The sequence below is a fragment of the Myotis myotis genome, unplaced genomic scaffold, assembly GCF_014108235.1.
Source record: "Myotis myotis isolate mMyoMyo1 unplaced genomic scaffold, mMyoMyo1.p scaffold_m19_p_30, whole genome shotgun sequence".
Taxonomy (NCBI): domain Eukaryota; kingdom Metazoa; phylum Chordata; class Mammalia; order Chiroptera; family Vespertilionidae; genus Myotis; species Myotis myotis.
In genome coordinates, this window is record NW_023416336.1 from 2,780,071 (window position 1) to 2,797,889 (window position 17,819).

The window sequence follows — 17,819 nt, forward strand, 5'->3', positions numbered from 1 at the left end:
GGGAGAGAGATAGAGAGTTAGAAACATCGATGAGAGAGAAACATCGATCAGCTGCCTCCTGCACATCTCCTACTGGGGATGTGCCCGCAACCCAGGTACATGCCCTTGACCGGAATCGAACCTGGGACCTTTCAGTCTGCAGGCCGACGCTCTATCCACCGAGCCAAACCGGTTTCGGCATTTTCTTCTTTTTAAAAACATATTTTTAAATTGGTTTCAGAGAGGAAAGGAGAGGAAGAGAGAGATAAAAACCTCAGTGATGAGAAAGCATCTTTGATCGGCTGCCTCCTGCACGCCCCACTGGGGATGGAGCCCACAACCCAGGCATGTGCCCTGACGGTGAAGGGAACCGTGACCTCCTGGTTCATAGGTCAATGCTCAACCACTGAGCCACACCGGCAAGGCATGGTTGTTTCTTAAGAGTAACATTCCTGACAAGGACATGCAGGGGGCCTGCTCTGGCAGTGGTGAGGGGCGAAGGGACCTGGGGTGCGGGCAGTAGGATTGGGGCTGCAAGAGCCAGCATCCTCCTTGGCCCTGGAGCTCCCACTGAAAACGCAGGCGGCGGATCCAGGACTGGGCGCTGACCTGCCTCGGAGATCCGATCCGGAGATCCGCGCCTTGCAGGCTCTCCGCTCCCCGCCTTTGTGGCGCACAGTTATCCACTCCGGGTTTTCACGCCTCCCGATCCTCCCTTTCAGGCTATAATCCGTTTCCGCGTTTTGCTCGGAGCCCGGAGAGCCGAGCTTGGGGGCGGTAACGCGCACGCGCCCTGGGAGCCGCCCGGGCCTAGCGCGCGGCCCGCGGATTGCGGGTGAGGGAGGTAGGACCGCTGGCGTGGCGGGCCTTGGGGGTCGCGGCCCGGGGCGGGGCAGGCGGGGGCCCAGCGAGGGCCTCGGGGCTCCCTGGCATTCGGGGACCCGGGGCTGGATCCCGGGCCGGGGCGGCCGGTCGTGTTGGGCCACCGGGTCGGACGGGTGCGAGGCGGCGCCGCCTCGCGAACTCTCGGTCCCCTTGGCCTAGTCGCTCCCTCGCCTCGGCACCGGCGTCTTCACCGGCGAAGTGCGAGCGATAAGCCCCGCCTACTTGCACGGGGGGTTTGGAGGTTCCGGGGCGAGACCCCGGGGGCGGCCGCGGTCCCGGGCGGTTTGCGGGGCCCGCCCACCCGGGTATGGACGAGGTCCTCCTGGGGTGGCATTTTGTTACGGGCTTCGCGAGGGAGCCCTCATTTGTTCGTTTAAAAACGCCATCGTATTAGGAAGTTGTTGCAAAACTTTTACTTAACGTAAAGCAGACTTCAGGCCTCCCTGAGGCCCGTGCCGCCTGCCCCGCTGGAGCGGGTGCCCGGGAGCTCGGGACGGCGAGGGGCAGCAGGACCCTCCGTGGCTCAGGGAGAACGAACCCCCGTGACCGTGCTGTTTGCCGCAGCCTTCGGCCCTTCCGAGCGGAGGCGCCGGCCGAGCAAGTCCGCGTCTGCCGGAGGGAGCTGTGCGCCCGCGCCGCCCCGGCCTCCGGCGCACGGAGACTGCGCGGAGCCTCGCGGTGCCGGAGCCTCCCGAGGGCGGAGTGGGACCCAGGAGCCTCCCCGAGGTGGTGCGGGAGCGCAGGGCCCGGGCGTCTCGGTGTGACAAAAGCCGGGAGCCTGCGGGATGCTCCTGGTTGGGAGAGGGTGGCCTGTTCGCACTGACACGCTTTCCGCCGCAGGTGGCCGGCATGCAGACGGCTGCTCTCTGACCGGCCGCCCCTCCCCGGACATGGCCCACCGGGGCGTGGAGAGGGACTTCCAGTCTTCGGCGCGGCGCATGGGCACCTCCCTGCTCTTCCAGCTTTCGGTGCACGAACGGGAGCTGGACCTGGTCTTTCTGGATCATAGCTATGCCAAGCCCTGGAGTGCCCACCCAGATGCCAGTAGTGCCCGGCCCACGCGCATGCTCTTTGTTACTCCCCGGAGGCAGCATGAAAGTACCATGTGAGTTTGGGCTCCTCTCGGAAGGGCTGCGGTGGCCCTCGCTGGGCAGTGGTCAGATGGATTAAAGAGGACTTTACTGGGGGGGTTGGGGCGGGGGTGCTCGGATATCAGGCCTGTATGGACATCGGCATTCAAGACATCTGCCAGGAAAGCAAGATGTTCCAGAGAAAGTAAACAGCCTGTTCCATGTAGGTACTAGGACTTGTATGGAAAGAGGAAATGGAAGAGGATTATTTAACGGATGAAGAATAGACTGAAAGGCAGTTGACTTAAAAACTGCCACACAGGATTAGACTCATTCCTTTAGCCCAGTGTGCTGGCTTGCCCCGACACTGGCAGCAATAAACTTTTCCTGGCTTCACCCAAAACGTTTAGCAGGAGTCTGTTCCCAAGACCTTGCTTTCTCCCTTAGCTTGTTTCAGAACTGTCACCCATGGGTGATCTAAACCCTTCTTAGGTCTGGTCGTATTTTCAGCTGGACTAATTACAGGATAAGGAATTTTTTAAAATATATTTTTATTGATTTCAGAGAGGAAGGGAAAGGGAGAGAGAGGAACATCAGTGATGAGAGAGAATTATTGATGGGCTTTCTCCTGCATGCCCCCTCCTGGGGATGTGCCCTTGACCGGAATCGAACCCGGACCGATGCTCTATCCACTGAGCCAATCCAGCTAGGGCAGACATTTTTTTCATAAATTTAGTATGTAATAGGTGATATAGTTACATTTGGCTTAAATAAACCTATTTAGCAATTCTTTTGAGCTTTAAGGTGTTCTAACTATATTTTAAGATTTGTTGATCTGTTTTGATGACCAAATCACACCCTTCGTAATCTTATAAACTGTTTGGGGAGGAGGTTTTTTGTTGTTGTTGTTTTTAATTTTATTTATTGGTTTTAGAGGGGAGGGGAAGGGAGAGAGAGAAACATTGATTCCACTTATTGCATCCATTGGTTGATTTTTGTGAGTGCCCTGACCAAACCAGCAACCTTGGCACTTTAGGACAATGCTGTGACCAACTGAGCTACCCGGCAGTCAGTGCTTTGTTTGTTTGTTTTAATCTGATCTAATGTCTAATCTTTCCTCTAGCACAGGTTTTAGGTTTGTTGGGGAATAGAGATCTTATATTTTGTTTCTTTAGATCCCCCATTGAGCCTTAATGAGCTAGAGTTACTATGATATGTGTTTTAAACACATACAGAATAGTGGTTTTTATTTCATTTCCTAAGGATGGCACCATTTTGTTGGCTTTTTTTGTTGTACGGGGCACAGGATCTCTGACTTTAGGGAATTTTTCAGCATAATCTTGATGCCTCTGGCTTGGGGCATAACTCGTGAGCTCCTTTATGTAGAATTGAAATTTTTACCTCTGTTTTCTAGTTATGTAATAGCTTCTTGCTAACATTGGAACTCCCGTGTTTGTATCTTGTATTTTTTAAAAGTGCGGTTCTGTAGACTTGGCTATTTCAGTCCTTAGAAAATTATTTCCTCTTATAAACCGTCTCCATATATATAGCCCTTGAAAGTGGGAGTTTGGCATGTTCTGTGAACTCATTTTAGGCCATTGTGTCTGAAGTATGGTTGCAATGGGGATGTAAGTGGGAGCTAGGGGAGAAGTTGGATTTATATTTTTAAAAGGTCACTGAATTTTTGCTAGGAAGCCATTGCAGTAGAGGGGGCAAGAGGTCATGATAATTTGGATAGGGGCAGCAATAGTACAGATGGAGAAAAATGGATGGCTTTGAGATTTATTTTGTAGGTAGAGTCGACAGGACCTGCTGTGCTGAATTGGAAAGGAACCAGGGTTAAGGCCTAAGGTGATACTAGGATGACTTTTAGATTTCTGGCTTGAGCAGCTGGGTGGTGCCCTGAGTTGGGGAAAGCTCAGGGAGGATATGTAGGAATGATGGAATCAAGAGTTCTTTATGAGGCACACATGTCTAAGTGCCTGGTCCATAGAAGATAATCAGCTCTTTCACCCGCCACCCCATCTAGCTGCACATGATTTCTCTTCATTTCAGAATGGTGTAATTATCCCAGCCATTGGGAATGCATGCAGTAAAACATCAACGTCAGAAAGTGAAAGTGATGTTTGGTAGACAACCACAGACCAGTTTCATTGGCATAGTATTTGAGGTGACGGTGCAGTGAGGGACCCTATGGTACTAGGATTTCATTAACATTTTAAAATATGAAGGATTCTTCAGTCCAGCCTGCATAGCTGAGTGATTTAGTGTTGACCTATGAACCAGGAGGTCACGGTTCGATTCCCAGTCAGGGCACATGCCTGGGTTGTGGGTTCGATCCCCGGTATGGGGTGTGCAGGAGGCAGCCGATCAATGATTCTCTCTCATCATTGATGTTTCTGTCTCTCTCTTCCTCTCCCTTCCTCTCTGAAATCAATTAAAAAAAAAGAGGACACTTCAATAAAGTACAAGAAAACTGAAAAAAAGAGTATCTTAAATTATATATATGTGTATATATATACACACACACATATAAATATAAAAATAAAATATGAAAGATTCTTCAGATGTTCATTTCTATTTGTTTCTGTTCTAGGACCTTTTCACAGTGAGTTAAATAGCTGAGGTGTCTACTTTCCAAGTGATCTGTCTTAGACAATCATGGGCTTTCACAGCATATAGTTTCTACCAGTTGACTTGCTAGTGAAGGGGAGAGTTTGTATGAATAGTTAAAACTCAGATCAGTACCGTCCCACAGAACTTTCTGCAGTGATAGAAATGCTCAATACCTGTGCATCCGATATGGTAGCCACCAGCTATATATGTCTGTTGCACACTTGAAATGTGGTTAGTCTGACTGAGAAACTGAATTTTTAACGCTGTGTAATTTTTCTTTAAATAGTTTCATGTGGCCTATAGTTGTATTGGAAAGCACATATAGGCATTCAACTATTTGCTTATGGAATATATTTGTCTTTTTTAAAAAATAACTATTTTTTTATTTTTTGCATATAGTCATTTAAAAATGACTTAACGTCCCCTAGCACATCAGAGTGTGTCAGAGGGCAGAGACTTGACAAGTGTGGGAAAGATGACTTTGAACCATAATTTTCTTGTGGATATAATGTGCTTGTGCATATTTTAAAGCTGATTATATTAAAGAGATATTTTTGGCAACCAGATGATTGTTAAACATCTGTGTTGTATACAGTACATGTGGCCTGGTCCTATCTTCTCACCTGTTTACAGCGAGTCAGACGTCCCAATAGATGTGGAGACAGTCACATCCACCCCCATGCCACTCTACGACAATCAGAAGGCACGCAGCGTGATGAATGAGTGTGAACGGCATGTCATCTTCGCCAGGACTGATGCAGACGCCCCTCCCCCACCAGAGGACTGGGAGGAGCATGTCAACAGGTAGGCTACTCTGCAGGAAGACTGGCAGGGTTGATGCTCACTGCCCTGTAAATGTTTTGTATCATCATCTGCATTGAAACACATTTATTAGGCACTTACTTCATTTGCAGCCACACACATGTTCTTCTAACTCTGCATTGTAAGTCTCAGCTCACTGTGTGCAGTGAGCTCTTTGAGAGGAAGGCTTGCATCCCAGCCATCTTTGCATTCCTGACACTTAGGACACTGCCTGGCATATAGTAGGCATATGATAAATGTTTATCAAATAAATGAATAAATTAAATTTGATAGTTATACTAACTCTGTAGCTTATGTAGTATAAGATCTGATATGGGAGTTTCCCAGACTCCAAAAAAACAACCACCCAAAACATTAAATAAATGTATATTTGTAGGATACTGTTTTATAAGGTCTGTAGCTAGGTCATGAAAATGTTTTGGAGTCACATGAAAAGCTAACAGATGTTTGACTTGAGTGCCTGTTAAATACATATTTGCAGTCTGGTTTTGAGGGAATACTTCAGCCCATTTTCATGAATTGCCTGTCTTATTACCATGGTTCTTACTGACCCAGGGACTCCACACTCCTCTCCAGGTCATTTGTCATTGTTCTTTTGGCAAACATTTATCTTTTGCTTATTGCATAACAACCTTATGAAGATAAAATTTACATACCATATAACTCACCTATTTAATGTGTACATTTTAGTATATTCATCATCACAATCACTTTGATGAACATTTTCAGCACCCTAAAAAGAAACTTCATATCCATTAAAGTCACTTCCCATTTCCTCCCAACCCCTCCAACCTCTGGTAACCACTAATTTCCTTTCTGTCTCTCTAAGTTTGCCAATTCTGAACATTTTATATAAATGGAATCATACAATATGTGGCTTTTGTGTCTGGCTTCTCTCAGAATATTTTTGAGGTTCATGCGTATTGTAGCATGAATCAGTACTTCATTCCTTTTTATTGCCAAATGATATTTCATTGTATGGTTGTACCACATTTTGTTTATCCATTCATCTGTTAGTGAATATTTGGGTTGCTAACACTTTCTGGCTGCTATGAATATGCTGCTTTGAATATTTATGTACTTGTTTTTGTGTGGCCCTATGTTTTCAGTTCTCTTGCATATTTACCTAGAAGTGGAATGGCTGGGTCATATGATTGCTTCATATTTAAGTTTTGGGGGCTTTCTAAACTGGTTTTCAAAGGGACTACAGCATTTTACGTTCCCACCAGCAGTGTAAGAGAGTTCTAATTTCTCTACATCTTTGCCAACCTTTATTATCTGTCTTTTTCTTTATTATGACCATTCTAGAGGTTGTGAAGTGACAGCCAGTTGTGGTTTTAATTTGCATTTCCCTGGTGGCTCTCTATCTGCCATATGTAAGGGAATATTAAAATCCTTACACAGGAGCTGGTAGCTGGTACACTTGCCATAATGTTGGAGAGATCTTATTTTATAACCATGAAAGAGAAAAAGGACACTCTGTAGGAAAAAGGATAGGAAGTTTGAGGCAACTGTCATGAGTCTGGTCTGAAGTTGGGAATGAGGTTGAGCAGGTGTGCCCTGTGATCAAGGTGGGAGCTGTTAAAGGAGGAGCAGCTCTGCAATTTGAAGAGCTTGTGAATAAGTTGTTTAGGATCTTGAACTGGAATGAATGTTGTGCCCTAAGAAGGGGAAAATGCTCTCCAAAGCTTCAGATACAGAGGAAAACTCTGCTGTGAGTGAAGGTCAACTGCTGGAATATTCCCAGAGTCAATGAATTCATCAAAATGGTTATCATTGTTGTTACAGTTAATAATAAAAAATAGCGACAGTGGTAGTAACAACAACAAAAAAACACCTGTTGTTTGTCAAGTACTTTCTGGGTGCCAGGCATTGTGCCAAGAACTTCATGTCCATGATCTCTTACTCCTCACAGCAACTCTTAAAGGTATATCCCTTCTTCATCTCTATTTTACAGGATGGAGAAACAGCTCAGGATGATTAAAAAATCTTAGGAAGTGATGGAGCAGGAATTTGTTCATAGTAGACAGTCCACCTCCAGAGCCCAATGTTCTCAAGTATTCTACCTGCTTCTTAAGGGCAGTCAGTAGCTGATCAAGGTGACCCCCTCATGGTTAGGTATCCCTTTGTGGTGTCCTCAGTGTGCAGTTTCAGAAACTGCATGGGAGAACTGCGTGAAGTTTTTTATCAGTTCACCATGGACATGATCGAGAGATTGGGGGGACTTTTTATACTTACCAAAATCATCAGACACTTAGTAATACATATGAATACCAGTTTCTTAATTTACAAGGACAGCTACATCTGTAAGGCAGGTGAGACACTGGAGTGGCCTGGCCAGAGCATCGATTCTCAGGAGAGTCTGGGAAGCCCTTCTATTCCAGAGTGGATGGCAAGTACAGAGTCTGCCCTGGAGGACTCCTCCTTCAACAAGGTAGCTGGATGCACCCATCTTTCCTCAAAGCAAGAAGGGCTCCCTGATTAGGCCAGGGCACACCTTCACCTGCCCTGCAGAAAAACACTGACAGATTCTTATCTTTGGCTTGTCTTTCTCCATGGGGACCTCCATCCTTCTGTTATGACATTACCATAGATTGATATGGTTAATTAGCGCTCAGTTTATCTCAGATTATTTGTTTTTTTAGTGTCTGATGAAATTTTGGAGGCGTCCTTCTCATTAGCAACAGGCTTACAAACCATCTCTTCAGGTAGGTCACTTTTGCACACAGCTAATTTTATTATTTGATGATACTTGCTTCACTTTCGGAGGCCACTGAACTCTGACCTTGTTCCCAAACTCTGGATTAGTAACCTGTTTGGAGCTTGCAGTTAGTTCCCTCTACTCTGAGTATAAAACTTGTTGCCACTCTTTCCCTTGACTTGATTGTTAAATTGCTGATTCTTTTCTTGTTGTATAAAATAATGTAAAATTACAGTTTCCCATATCAAAAACTCATGGTCTATAGGACCAGAAATTTGTTTTTCTTCAGAGATCTTTCAATGGACTCAGAAACTTAATTTTCTTTGTTAGTGCCCTGGGTTCCCCTCTTGAATTATTTCAGTAGTAACTACGTTTAGATAACTTACTGTGTATAGAAAATGAAGCTCCCCAACTGACTCTGACTTTCTGTAGTAATGCCTGATATTTTGTGAAACAGCTTAAAAATCTTCTCTGACTGATTGAATTGTCTAGATGAGAGTGAGCAAGCCAGTGCCCAGGCACCACCTGGAGCCTAGTGATTGTTTTTACATAGCCTTGAACTAAGAATAGTTTTCACATTTTTAAGTGGTTAAAAAAATCAAAAGAAGACACATGAGCCTAAGCTGGTTTGCCTCTGGATAGAGCACCAGCCTGCGGACTGAAGAGTCCCAGGTTTGATTCCGGTCAAGGGCACATGCCTGGGTTGCGGGCTTGATCCCCAGTAGAGGGTGTTCAGGAGGCAGCTGATCAATGATTCTCTCTCATTATTGATATTTCTGTCTCTCTCTCCCTTTCCCTTCCTTTCTGAAATCAATAAAAATATTTTTTTTTTTTTTAAAAAGAAGAAGACACATGAAATTCAAATGTCAGTGTCTATAAGCAGTTTTATTGGACCACAGTCATGCCCACTCTTTTAGGTATTGTCCGTGGCTGCTTTTGCATTACGACTGCAGAATTGAATAGTTGTCACAGACCATCTGGCTCACAGAAGCAAATATGTACTATCCAGTCCATTATAGAAAAAGTTTGCGGACCTCCTGTGTCTGCATGCCAAAGTTCTGTGACTTGAAGAACTTTGAAAATGATTTACATTTTGTTGGGGTAGTAATGTTGTCCTGAAGAAGTTGGACTGGCTTTCCCCCCCCCCAAAAAATGTTTCTCAAATGTCGAGTTTAATTAGATGCACAGCTTTTAAAAGATATTCAATAAAATACTCGATACATGATATGTCTCAGCATTGCTCAAATGGATTTTAGGACATTTCCAGTATTTCAGTAAAAGAGTCTAGTGTCCTAAAGCAGGTTGTCTTATCTTAGAAATCAAAACTTCTCTGAATTCAGCCAAAAGAAAACCATTCTCCTTTTCTAAATTTGCTCTAATCAATGTTTGAAATTTTGAGTCCAAGATCTTTGTGTTGATTATTTCCCCTCTCTCCTTTACTCACTCCCCCCTAACCTCTTCCTCCCTCCCAATCTCTCCCTCCCCTTCATTCTTTCCTTCCTTTCTCCTGGTATCAGAGAAAGAATAATTACCTTTGAAAATTGGTCTAGGACCAATGTGACTTTTTGGCTGCTTTGGATAAGATGATCCAGAGGTCACGTCATTGAGGATCAGAGCATGGGGACCATGAGATTATCTGATCTCATCTAAGAAATGAAGACTAGGTGTTTCTGCACTTGTGAAAATGGAATAGGTTTAGGGGGAGGGACTGGTTGACTCACTGTAGTTCCCATCAGCTATTTGACTGTTTAGACTTGTATTTAAAATTCTGTCTCCTGTTTTTAAATTTTTCCTTAATTATATCTTTTGCATGCTTTTTATCTTAATCTTAGGTTAGATCTTTTTTTTCCTGCCCACTAAATTTTCCAGCCTTCCACAAAGCTGACAAAATATAGAGAACATATTTCAATTCTTGGAGTCACTTTTTGTATATCCAGCAACAATCCTAAGAACTTTTTCAGGGAATTTAGACTCCCAACATTGTGGTTTTTTAACTTAATTGTAGCTGTCATTGATGTAACTTCAATGTAGGAGTAACTTCTAAATAGCTTTCTAACCCCCTTCCCATTTTGTTCACATCATTTTCCTTGCTGTCATCATTTTGGGTTTCAGAATAAATATAGAGTAAAAAAAAAAAACAAATAGAGAAAGCATCCTGTTATGGAATAACAGGATAATTTTGGAAATGCTTGTTGGTGCCTCATAAATTATGCCTCATTCACTGTCCTTGCAACATGATCAGTAGACTTTAGGAAAGCTTAAGAGATTGTTAAACATGAAGAAATTGTGTTGTTGTCTAATCTATAAATGAACAGTATTGCTGGGGATAAGGCTGCAGTTTAATAATGCTTCCATGATGTCATAGGTTCTTTACCCGTATTTTCACAGAACTAGAAATTTGAAAATTTTAATGCATACAGCCTTTGATCTTTCATTTCCACCTCAAGAAATTTTATCCTTCAGAGATACACAGCCATATAAAGTTGGAGATAGATGTGTGTATTGGGGGAACGGAGGGGTGGACACTGCAGCTGTTCATAAGATCAGTTAAAGGGACACAACCTAAATGCCCACCAGTAGGGCAAAACCAGCCAGTAAAAACAAAGAGGTGTGTTAATGTGGAAATAGACCCACTATCTCCAGAGAGTTTTTCAAACTGCTTGTGAGCATCCTTTCTCCCCCACCACCAGATCCCCGAGCCCACTCGAGACTCCCTATACATGAGAGCAATGCTGCTAAGAATGTGAACCAGCTGTTCCCATAGCCTTCTTGGATTCAGGGTGTGCGGAGTCCCAACACTTACATTGAAGCTTCCACTCCCTGCCTCCCAAATCTAAAATCTCTGAATATAAAACTACAACCAAACCTTACTGGATCCTGATGAAGTCACAGAAATAAGCCAGGAGAACTATTGGAAAATAAGAAAAAGGACAATTCTCAGGAACCCAAGACTGCTTCTGGTCCCCACAAGCGTGTTACAAAGTGGGGAGGTTTGGAGGTTGAGAAGGGATTTATTGGAGCAAGCAAAGCTCCTAAAGAATTCTGTGATCATGGACTTGAGCTGCTTTCCTTCAACTTTTGCTTCCATCTGTAATCATAGCTCATCTGAGTTTTTATTGCTAGAGGAACCTTAGAGATCCATGCTTATTTTACAGTCAAGGAGACTGAGGCACACATCTCGCTCTTCACTGCAGAGCTGGTTAGAGTCGCGGCTCTGAGTTAGTGTTCTCCTGGACTGTGTAACGGGTCAGTTGTAAAACATAGGTGAGATTTTATTTGCAGAAGGAAAAGAAGTTGAACCATATTTTCCTCCTTTATAGAGGGTATTTACTCTTTCCAAGGACAGTGAGACAGTTGTACAAAGTGAATTACAAAGGATAATTTATCCTCCCCCTTCATGGTGACTGGGCCATGTTATTGGTATTCTTAGAGAAATGAGCTATAGAAAATAGGGTACCTTCATGGTGGGTTGTGATGGGAAGGATGCTGGTTTGCTGTAAAGTAAGAGGTGTTGGAATTGTTTGACCACCCTGGTACGGTGGAAGGCTCGAGTTAGTTGTACCTAACTCATGATTCAGTGTCTTCTGCTCAGTCCCCAAGGGCTCAGTGTGGTAAGGAGGGTAAGGGTTTGAGTTTGTGCCCAGCTGTTAACGGCATGGAATGTCCTGTACACACAGTTTATCTGTGTAGTCAGCAGATGTCAAGTCCCTGCTATGGGTCAGATACTGTTTTATGTGCTGGAGATCTAGCACTTCAACAAAATCAACAAAAGTCCCTGCCATCTTGGCCTCTACATTCAGCAGAGGGAGACGGACTAAAGAAAGAAATAAAACGGGTAGAATGCGAGATGATGATATGGCTGGAAGGGGGCTAGGGAAGCGGTATTGGCTGTTTTATAAATAGGGATTAGTCAGGAAAGCCACAGTAGAGGTTGACATCTGAGCAATGACCTGAAGGAGGTAGAAAAGGAGCCATTGTTCCAGGGAGGGAATGGACAACTGGGGCCCAGCCGTGATGTGGGAGCATGCAGAATTGGGTTGTGGCGGGGGTGGGGGGGGGGGGCAGTGTGGTGAAGCCACAGAAGTCAGGGGCAGTCGTGGATGATGATGTGGCTTATTCCTGCTACTTCATCAAAATCCAGTTGGGTTTTGTTGTAGTTTGATATTCAGAGAGTTGGGACTTGGGAGGCAGTGAGTAGGATCCAGACAGCCTATGGCAATGACTTCAGCTTTTAACAGGTTGATATGTAGCCACTGAAGGGCTTTGAGCAGAGTGACATGATCTGACTTAGGTTTGTGTGTTTTTTTTTAATATATGTTATTGATTTTTTTACCTAGAGGAAGGGAGAGGGATAGAGAGTTAGAAACATCGATGAGAGAGAAACATCGATCAGCTGCCTCCTGCACAACCCCTACTGGGGATGTGCCCACAACCAAGGTACATACCCTTGACTGGAATTGAACCTGGGACCCTTCAGTCTGCAGGCCGACACTCATCACTGAGCCAAACCAGTCAAGGCTGACTTAGGTTTTTTGATTGATTTCTTTCCAAAATTAATATTCCAAATTGACTTTCCAAAGGTTGTACTAATTTATATTTCCATCAGCAAAGTAAGGAGACACCTATCTTCTTACACCCTCCACAACACAGAGTAGTATTAAACTTAATTTTTACCCATTTGATAACTGAAAAATAATATTTTATTATTTTAATTTGCATATTTGATTTTGAACAGGATTGACTACTTTTTTGTGAACTACCTTTTCATGTTCTTTATCCATTGTTTCGAGTATGTTGTCTTTTTCTTGATTTTCTAGTGGCTTTTTCTACTTTAATGAAGTGGCAGGTGTTTTTTTTTATTTTTTTTTATTTTTGATATTTATTTTATATAATTAAATGCTATTTAACAAAGAAAAATCAACCAAAAAATGAGTTCGCGTGTCACCTCTGACAAGCATGTCATAGGTTTGCCATCACTGTTAGACGATGGAGGAATCCAGGCCGGGGGCAGGGGGGAGGGGGGACGGGGACGAGGGGGGCAGTCCACACAGCAGCTGGCTGTCCAGGTGAGGCATCTTGTGAAAGGTCTATTACTGCTCACAGTCACGGAGCGCAACAGCCACCAGTTCTTGTATTTTTAAAATTTTACTTTAGAATAATAATCACAATTTTTTTTTTTTTTTTTTTTTTTTTTTTTTTTTTTTTTTATTATTAGTTAAGGTATTACAAATGTGTCCTCATCCCCCCCATTAACCCCCAACCTCCCCCCCACACACACTCATGCTACCATCCCCCTGTTGTCCATGTCCATTGGTATGGCTTATATACATGTATACAAGTCCTTCGGTTGATCTCTTCCCCTTACCCCCGCCCTCCCCTACTTTCCTTCTGGGGATTGATAGCCTGATTGCTGTTTCTCAGTCTTTGAGTCTGTCCCTTTTCATCAGTCTATGTTGTTCTCTATAATCCACAAATGAGTGAGATCATGTGGTATTTATCTTTCTCTGACTGGCTTATTTCACTTAGCATAATGCTCTCCAGTTCCATCCATGCTGTTGCAAAAGGCAAGAGTTCCCTTTTTTTTACCGCAGCATAGTATTCCATTGTGTATATGTACCACAGTTTTCTAATTAAGTGGCAGGTGTTTTGACTATGTTTATGATACACCATTTTTCTCCTTTACAGAAGTTTAAAATACTTATGTAGTTATAGTTATCTTTCTCCCTTTTGTAGCTTCTAGGTTTTAAGTCATACTTAAGGCCTTACGTATTTTAAGATAGATAGATATCACTATTTCGTCTAGTACTTTGGTAACTTTATTTTTTTTATATTTAACTTTTTATTCCACTTGAAATTTATTTTTGTACGAGTCCAGGATGCCTTTTTAAAAAATGTATTTTTATTGATTTCAGAGAGGAAGGGAGAGGGAGAGAGAGATAGAAACATCAGTGATGAGAGAGACTCAATCAGCTGCCTCCTGCACACTCCCTACTGGGGATCAAGCCCACAACCCCGGCATGTGCCCTGACCGGGAATCGAACCCTGACCTCCTGGTTCGCAGGTGGATACTCAGTTATGAACCACAGCAACAGGGCAGCATTTCTTTTCTAGATGGTTACTCTCGTCTTGGCCCTACTTCCTTTATCCCCACTGGTTTGAACTGCTACCTTGGTTTCATTCCAGGTTCTCTTGAATCTGGCACCTACTTTAAAACGCTTTTTTAAGGTAATCTTACCACCAGTTTGATTTATGGCTGGGAGATTTGGTAAACAAATATTGAGTATCTTCTATTAGCTTTCTCTCAATGTCTTTAGGAAGATTACTGCCCAGAGTTGGGGTCTCAGAGTAATAACGATTGACATGAGTGGGATGGAGGGGGACTTTAGTAAGCTCCATTTCACTGTGCAGGGTATGACAGGTGGGGACAGGGCAGTGGGATGGGTTTCTAATTGCAGGGTTTCTAAGTGTGCCAGCTGAGTCGGAGGAGGGCACATCCCGCCATCCCCAGCAGGGTAGAAGTGTGCCTGTGTCTGTGCTAAGATGGCGCAGTGTTGACTCACATGGAACAGGCATTCAGAAGTAAATTTGTTAACTGAGTGACATACAGAAATATGGTGAAAAGGGAGAGAGGTGGGAGAATAGCCACTTCGCTTGTTACATTTCTGCTCCTGAATCTGATTTAAATAGGCTGCTATCGCAGTCTGAGGTTCTGGTAACTAAAACGCTTGCTCATCTTGTCTGCCTCTTTGTGTGAAATATTAACATTGTGAAATTCAAATATGTTTGTGCAATGGAGCCATGCTTTTATTTACTCATGGATTATTTTAGCCACTAAGTAAATAGTTAGCTTGGCTAGCAGTAGAAAGACTTCACTGTGACTGATTTTGACTTGTAGTGTATATATCAATACAAGTGTATGCTGAGGTGGCTTGTTGGCAGGACTGGGACCAGAATCTCAGTCTTGTGCTTTAGCTCCACGGTCTTAGACTAAGCTACTCAAGGTATGCTGTTCCACAGTGGGAACAAAAGACATGGCATGTCCTTGTGCAGTGTACATGCATGGGGAGTGCTCCCAGGGTTTGACTTTAATTCCTTGGGGTTTTCCCTACAGAACGGGCTGGACAATGGCCCAGAACAAGCTATTCAACAAGATCCTCAAAGCGCTGCAGTCTGACCGGCTTGCCCGCTTGGCCAACGAAGGGGTGAGACTCCAGAAAGCTGTCCACAGTGTGTGCCCCCCACCCCATTGCTGACAAGGTGGACCTCATGTTTTATTGCTCCATGTCCGTCTTTCAGGCTTGCAATGAGCCAGTGCTACGTCGAGTTGCGGTGGACAAGTGTGCAAGGAGAGTGCGGCAGGCTCTGGCAAGTGTAAGCTGGGACACCAAGCTGATCCAGTGGCTGCATACCACCCTGGTGGAGACTTTGAGTCTGCCCATGCTGGCGGCCTACCTGGATGCCTTGCAGACGCTAAAAGGGAAGGTAAGGCTATGATTGGTATCTGTCTTGTGCTGGGGCAGCCAGCTTCTGCTGTGGGCTCAGGAAGTGGGGCTTAGCAAGGTCATTGCTTGGTCAGCCAGGAGAGCATGACTGAATGGCAGGTCTGCTATTAAAATAGGAGACATGGTATCACTTCACATTTTTGTCTGGTATAAACATCTTCAGCCCTGCTGGCTCCAGGATGAGGTGTGGACTTGAAAACCAGAATACACTTGTAGCCTCTCCAGCCTTGCAGCTTGTGGTTTGAGTCAACTCTGAGGTCAGGTGAGAGGAGAATTCAATTATCATGCAGAAGATGAAGGGTTTACCAGGCAGGGGTATTGAGAAGGGACCAGAAGCAGACCTGTGAACTTAAAGAGTGCAGGATGGGGAGAGGGAGGTGTCCAGAGCAGGGAGGGAGATTCATGCCTCAGTCTCTCCTCATCATGGGGTGAGCCTTCAGTAGCAACACTTTGATTTTAATAATTCTCTATAAAACATCTATATTTTTCTGCATTCTCACTGAGACAGTATTGCACAAAGTTAAACTGGTTTGTTTTCCTGATTCCAGTTTGTTGTGATTTCAGTTACTGCCTGGGCTGTGTTCATTCTGGTAGATTATGGGTTTTGGGGGCAGATAGCCTGGCTCATCTCATCTCAATCACTAGCGAGCTGTGTCATCTCGGAGGTGTCTCCGTTTCCTCATCTCTAATACATGGCTAATAATAATACCTATCTAGGTTTTTTGTGAAAATTAAATTAGTTGATCCAAGATAGAATGCTTGGCACAAAATTTGGCCAAGTAAGCCCACAGCGACTGTTAATGGTTGTATAAGTTCATAGGTTCTTGAAATTTTTAGAGCATTTTGCTCTGATACAAAATGGCCCCAGACAACTTGGATTAATTCAGTTCTTGACCTTTTTTTTGCCTTAAGTTTTTCTTTCTTCTCCTTTGTGGGAAGCTGGCCCATTTTGTTGGTATAATTTGCCTGGCCAACAGCTTCCCCACCCCTACCCCCAAATTTTCAGACTCGTTTCCCACCTGTTTTTCAGTAGAAGGATGCTGAGTTTGTTTGAAAACAAAAGTAGACTGGTTTAGTGCAGAAATAAAATTCAGGACTAGATACAATAATGATATTGATGGTAGGAAATTTGATATTAGTTTATTTATTCAACAAATAATTTACTTTGTGCCTGTAATGTGTCAGGTATTGGGGTGGGCAAACAGAAATGCCCCTACTCCGATAGAACCTGCTTTCTAGTGGAGAAAGAGATGGATGAGAAGGTAGCCCCAGTGTCCCCTTGCTGCTGCTCCTCAGTGGAATCCTGGGCCCAGGGGAGTGGGGGTGGGGGTGGGGCCATGATAAGACCCGGCAGAGAATGGCAGCCTGAGACTATTTCAAGCATTTTCAATGTTCCCTACTGACTCTGCCCATGTAAGAGGACAGCACTGGTCCCTGTGCTCTTCAGATGAGTGCTGCTGGTTCCAAGTCCCATTTTCCAGTGACTGCCATCCTCTGTGTGGCCAGTATGACTGCAGTGTAATTCCCCTTGTAAGGAAGGTTGCATCGCTTCCTTATTTAGTTACTATCTGAACATTCCCAAGTGAACGGGATGGTGTTCAGACTTTATGAGCGTCACAGACTTCTGGGGGGACTCCACAGGTATGCACAGTTGCTGCATCCAGGTCACAGTGCAGGTTAGCAGGAGTGGCAGAGGACACGCTAGTACCGGTCAGCAAGGGCCCCGGTTTGAGGTGCTGTCCTCTCCAAGCTGTGCTCTCAGAAGTGGTTCCATCAGACTCTTACTTTCCCATGACTGTCAGAGTTAAAGAAATATTTTGCCTGGTTCCCAAAACTCTTAATTACCTGCTGGATGAAAATGTAAGTGAATGTTATCTTGCTCTTGGCCCAGCTATTCCACCATTAGATCCCTTGTGAAGGGAGCAGAGAGAATATAGACCCAGCCCCTTAATTGCCTGTTGAAAGAGATGCAGCACTGGAAAGACTGGGGGAGCTTGGTCAGCCCAGCTCCAGCAGAGAAGGCGGTGTTGATTATGGTTTCTGAACATTCTGTCTTGACAGAGGTGAGTTTCAAAGCTGTGCTCCACTGCCAGATGAAAGCTTTAAAGTCTAACCAGATCAGATCCTTTGCCTCAAGGTGTTGAGTGGCTTAGAGTAATAGAGTAACTTACAAAGACATGGCCCAGACCAGGTCGCTCAATTGGTTGGAGCATCACCCCATACACCAAAAAGGTTGCAGGTTCG

The 17,819-nt window shown here is 44.3% G+C and overlaps 1 protein-coding gene across 8 annotated transcripts in view; it reads left to right on the top strand.

The window, feature by feature from the left end:
- Window positions 1-718: 718 nt before the first annotated feature.
- KANSL3 (KAT8 regulatory NSL complex subunit 3) overlaps window positions 719-17,819 on the top strand; it is a 38,760-nt gene continuing 21,659 nt past the window's right edge. For 2 of the 8 annotated variants that reach the window (XM_036302192.1, XM_036302195.1), the window contains exons 1-5: window positions 719-823; window positions 1,705-1,969; window positions 5,184-5,354; window positions 15,185-15,275; window positions 15,370-15,555. In XM_036302192.1, the coding sequence (XP_036158085.1) occupies window positions 1,755-1,969; window positions 5,184-5,354; window positions 15,185-15,275; window positions 15,370-15,555 (663 nt within the window). In that variant the 5' untranslated portion in view covers window positions 719-823; window positions 1,705-1,754. Of the gene's footprint in view, window positions 824-1,149; window positions 1,591-1,704; window positions 1,970-2,006; window positions 2,158-5,145; window positions 5,355-8,017; window positions 8,081-15,184; window positions 15,276-15,369; window positions 15,556-17,819 lie in introns of those variants that run through there. The other 6 variants (XM_036302193.1, XM_036302194.1, XM_036302199.1 and 3 more) reach the window with 6 other exon arrangements.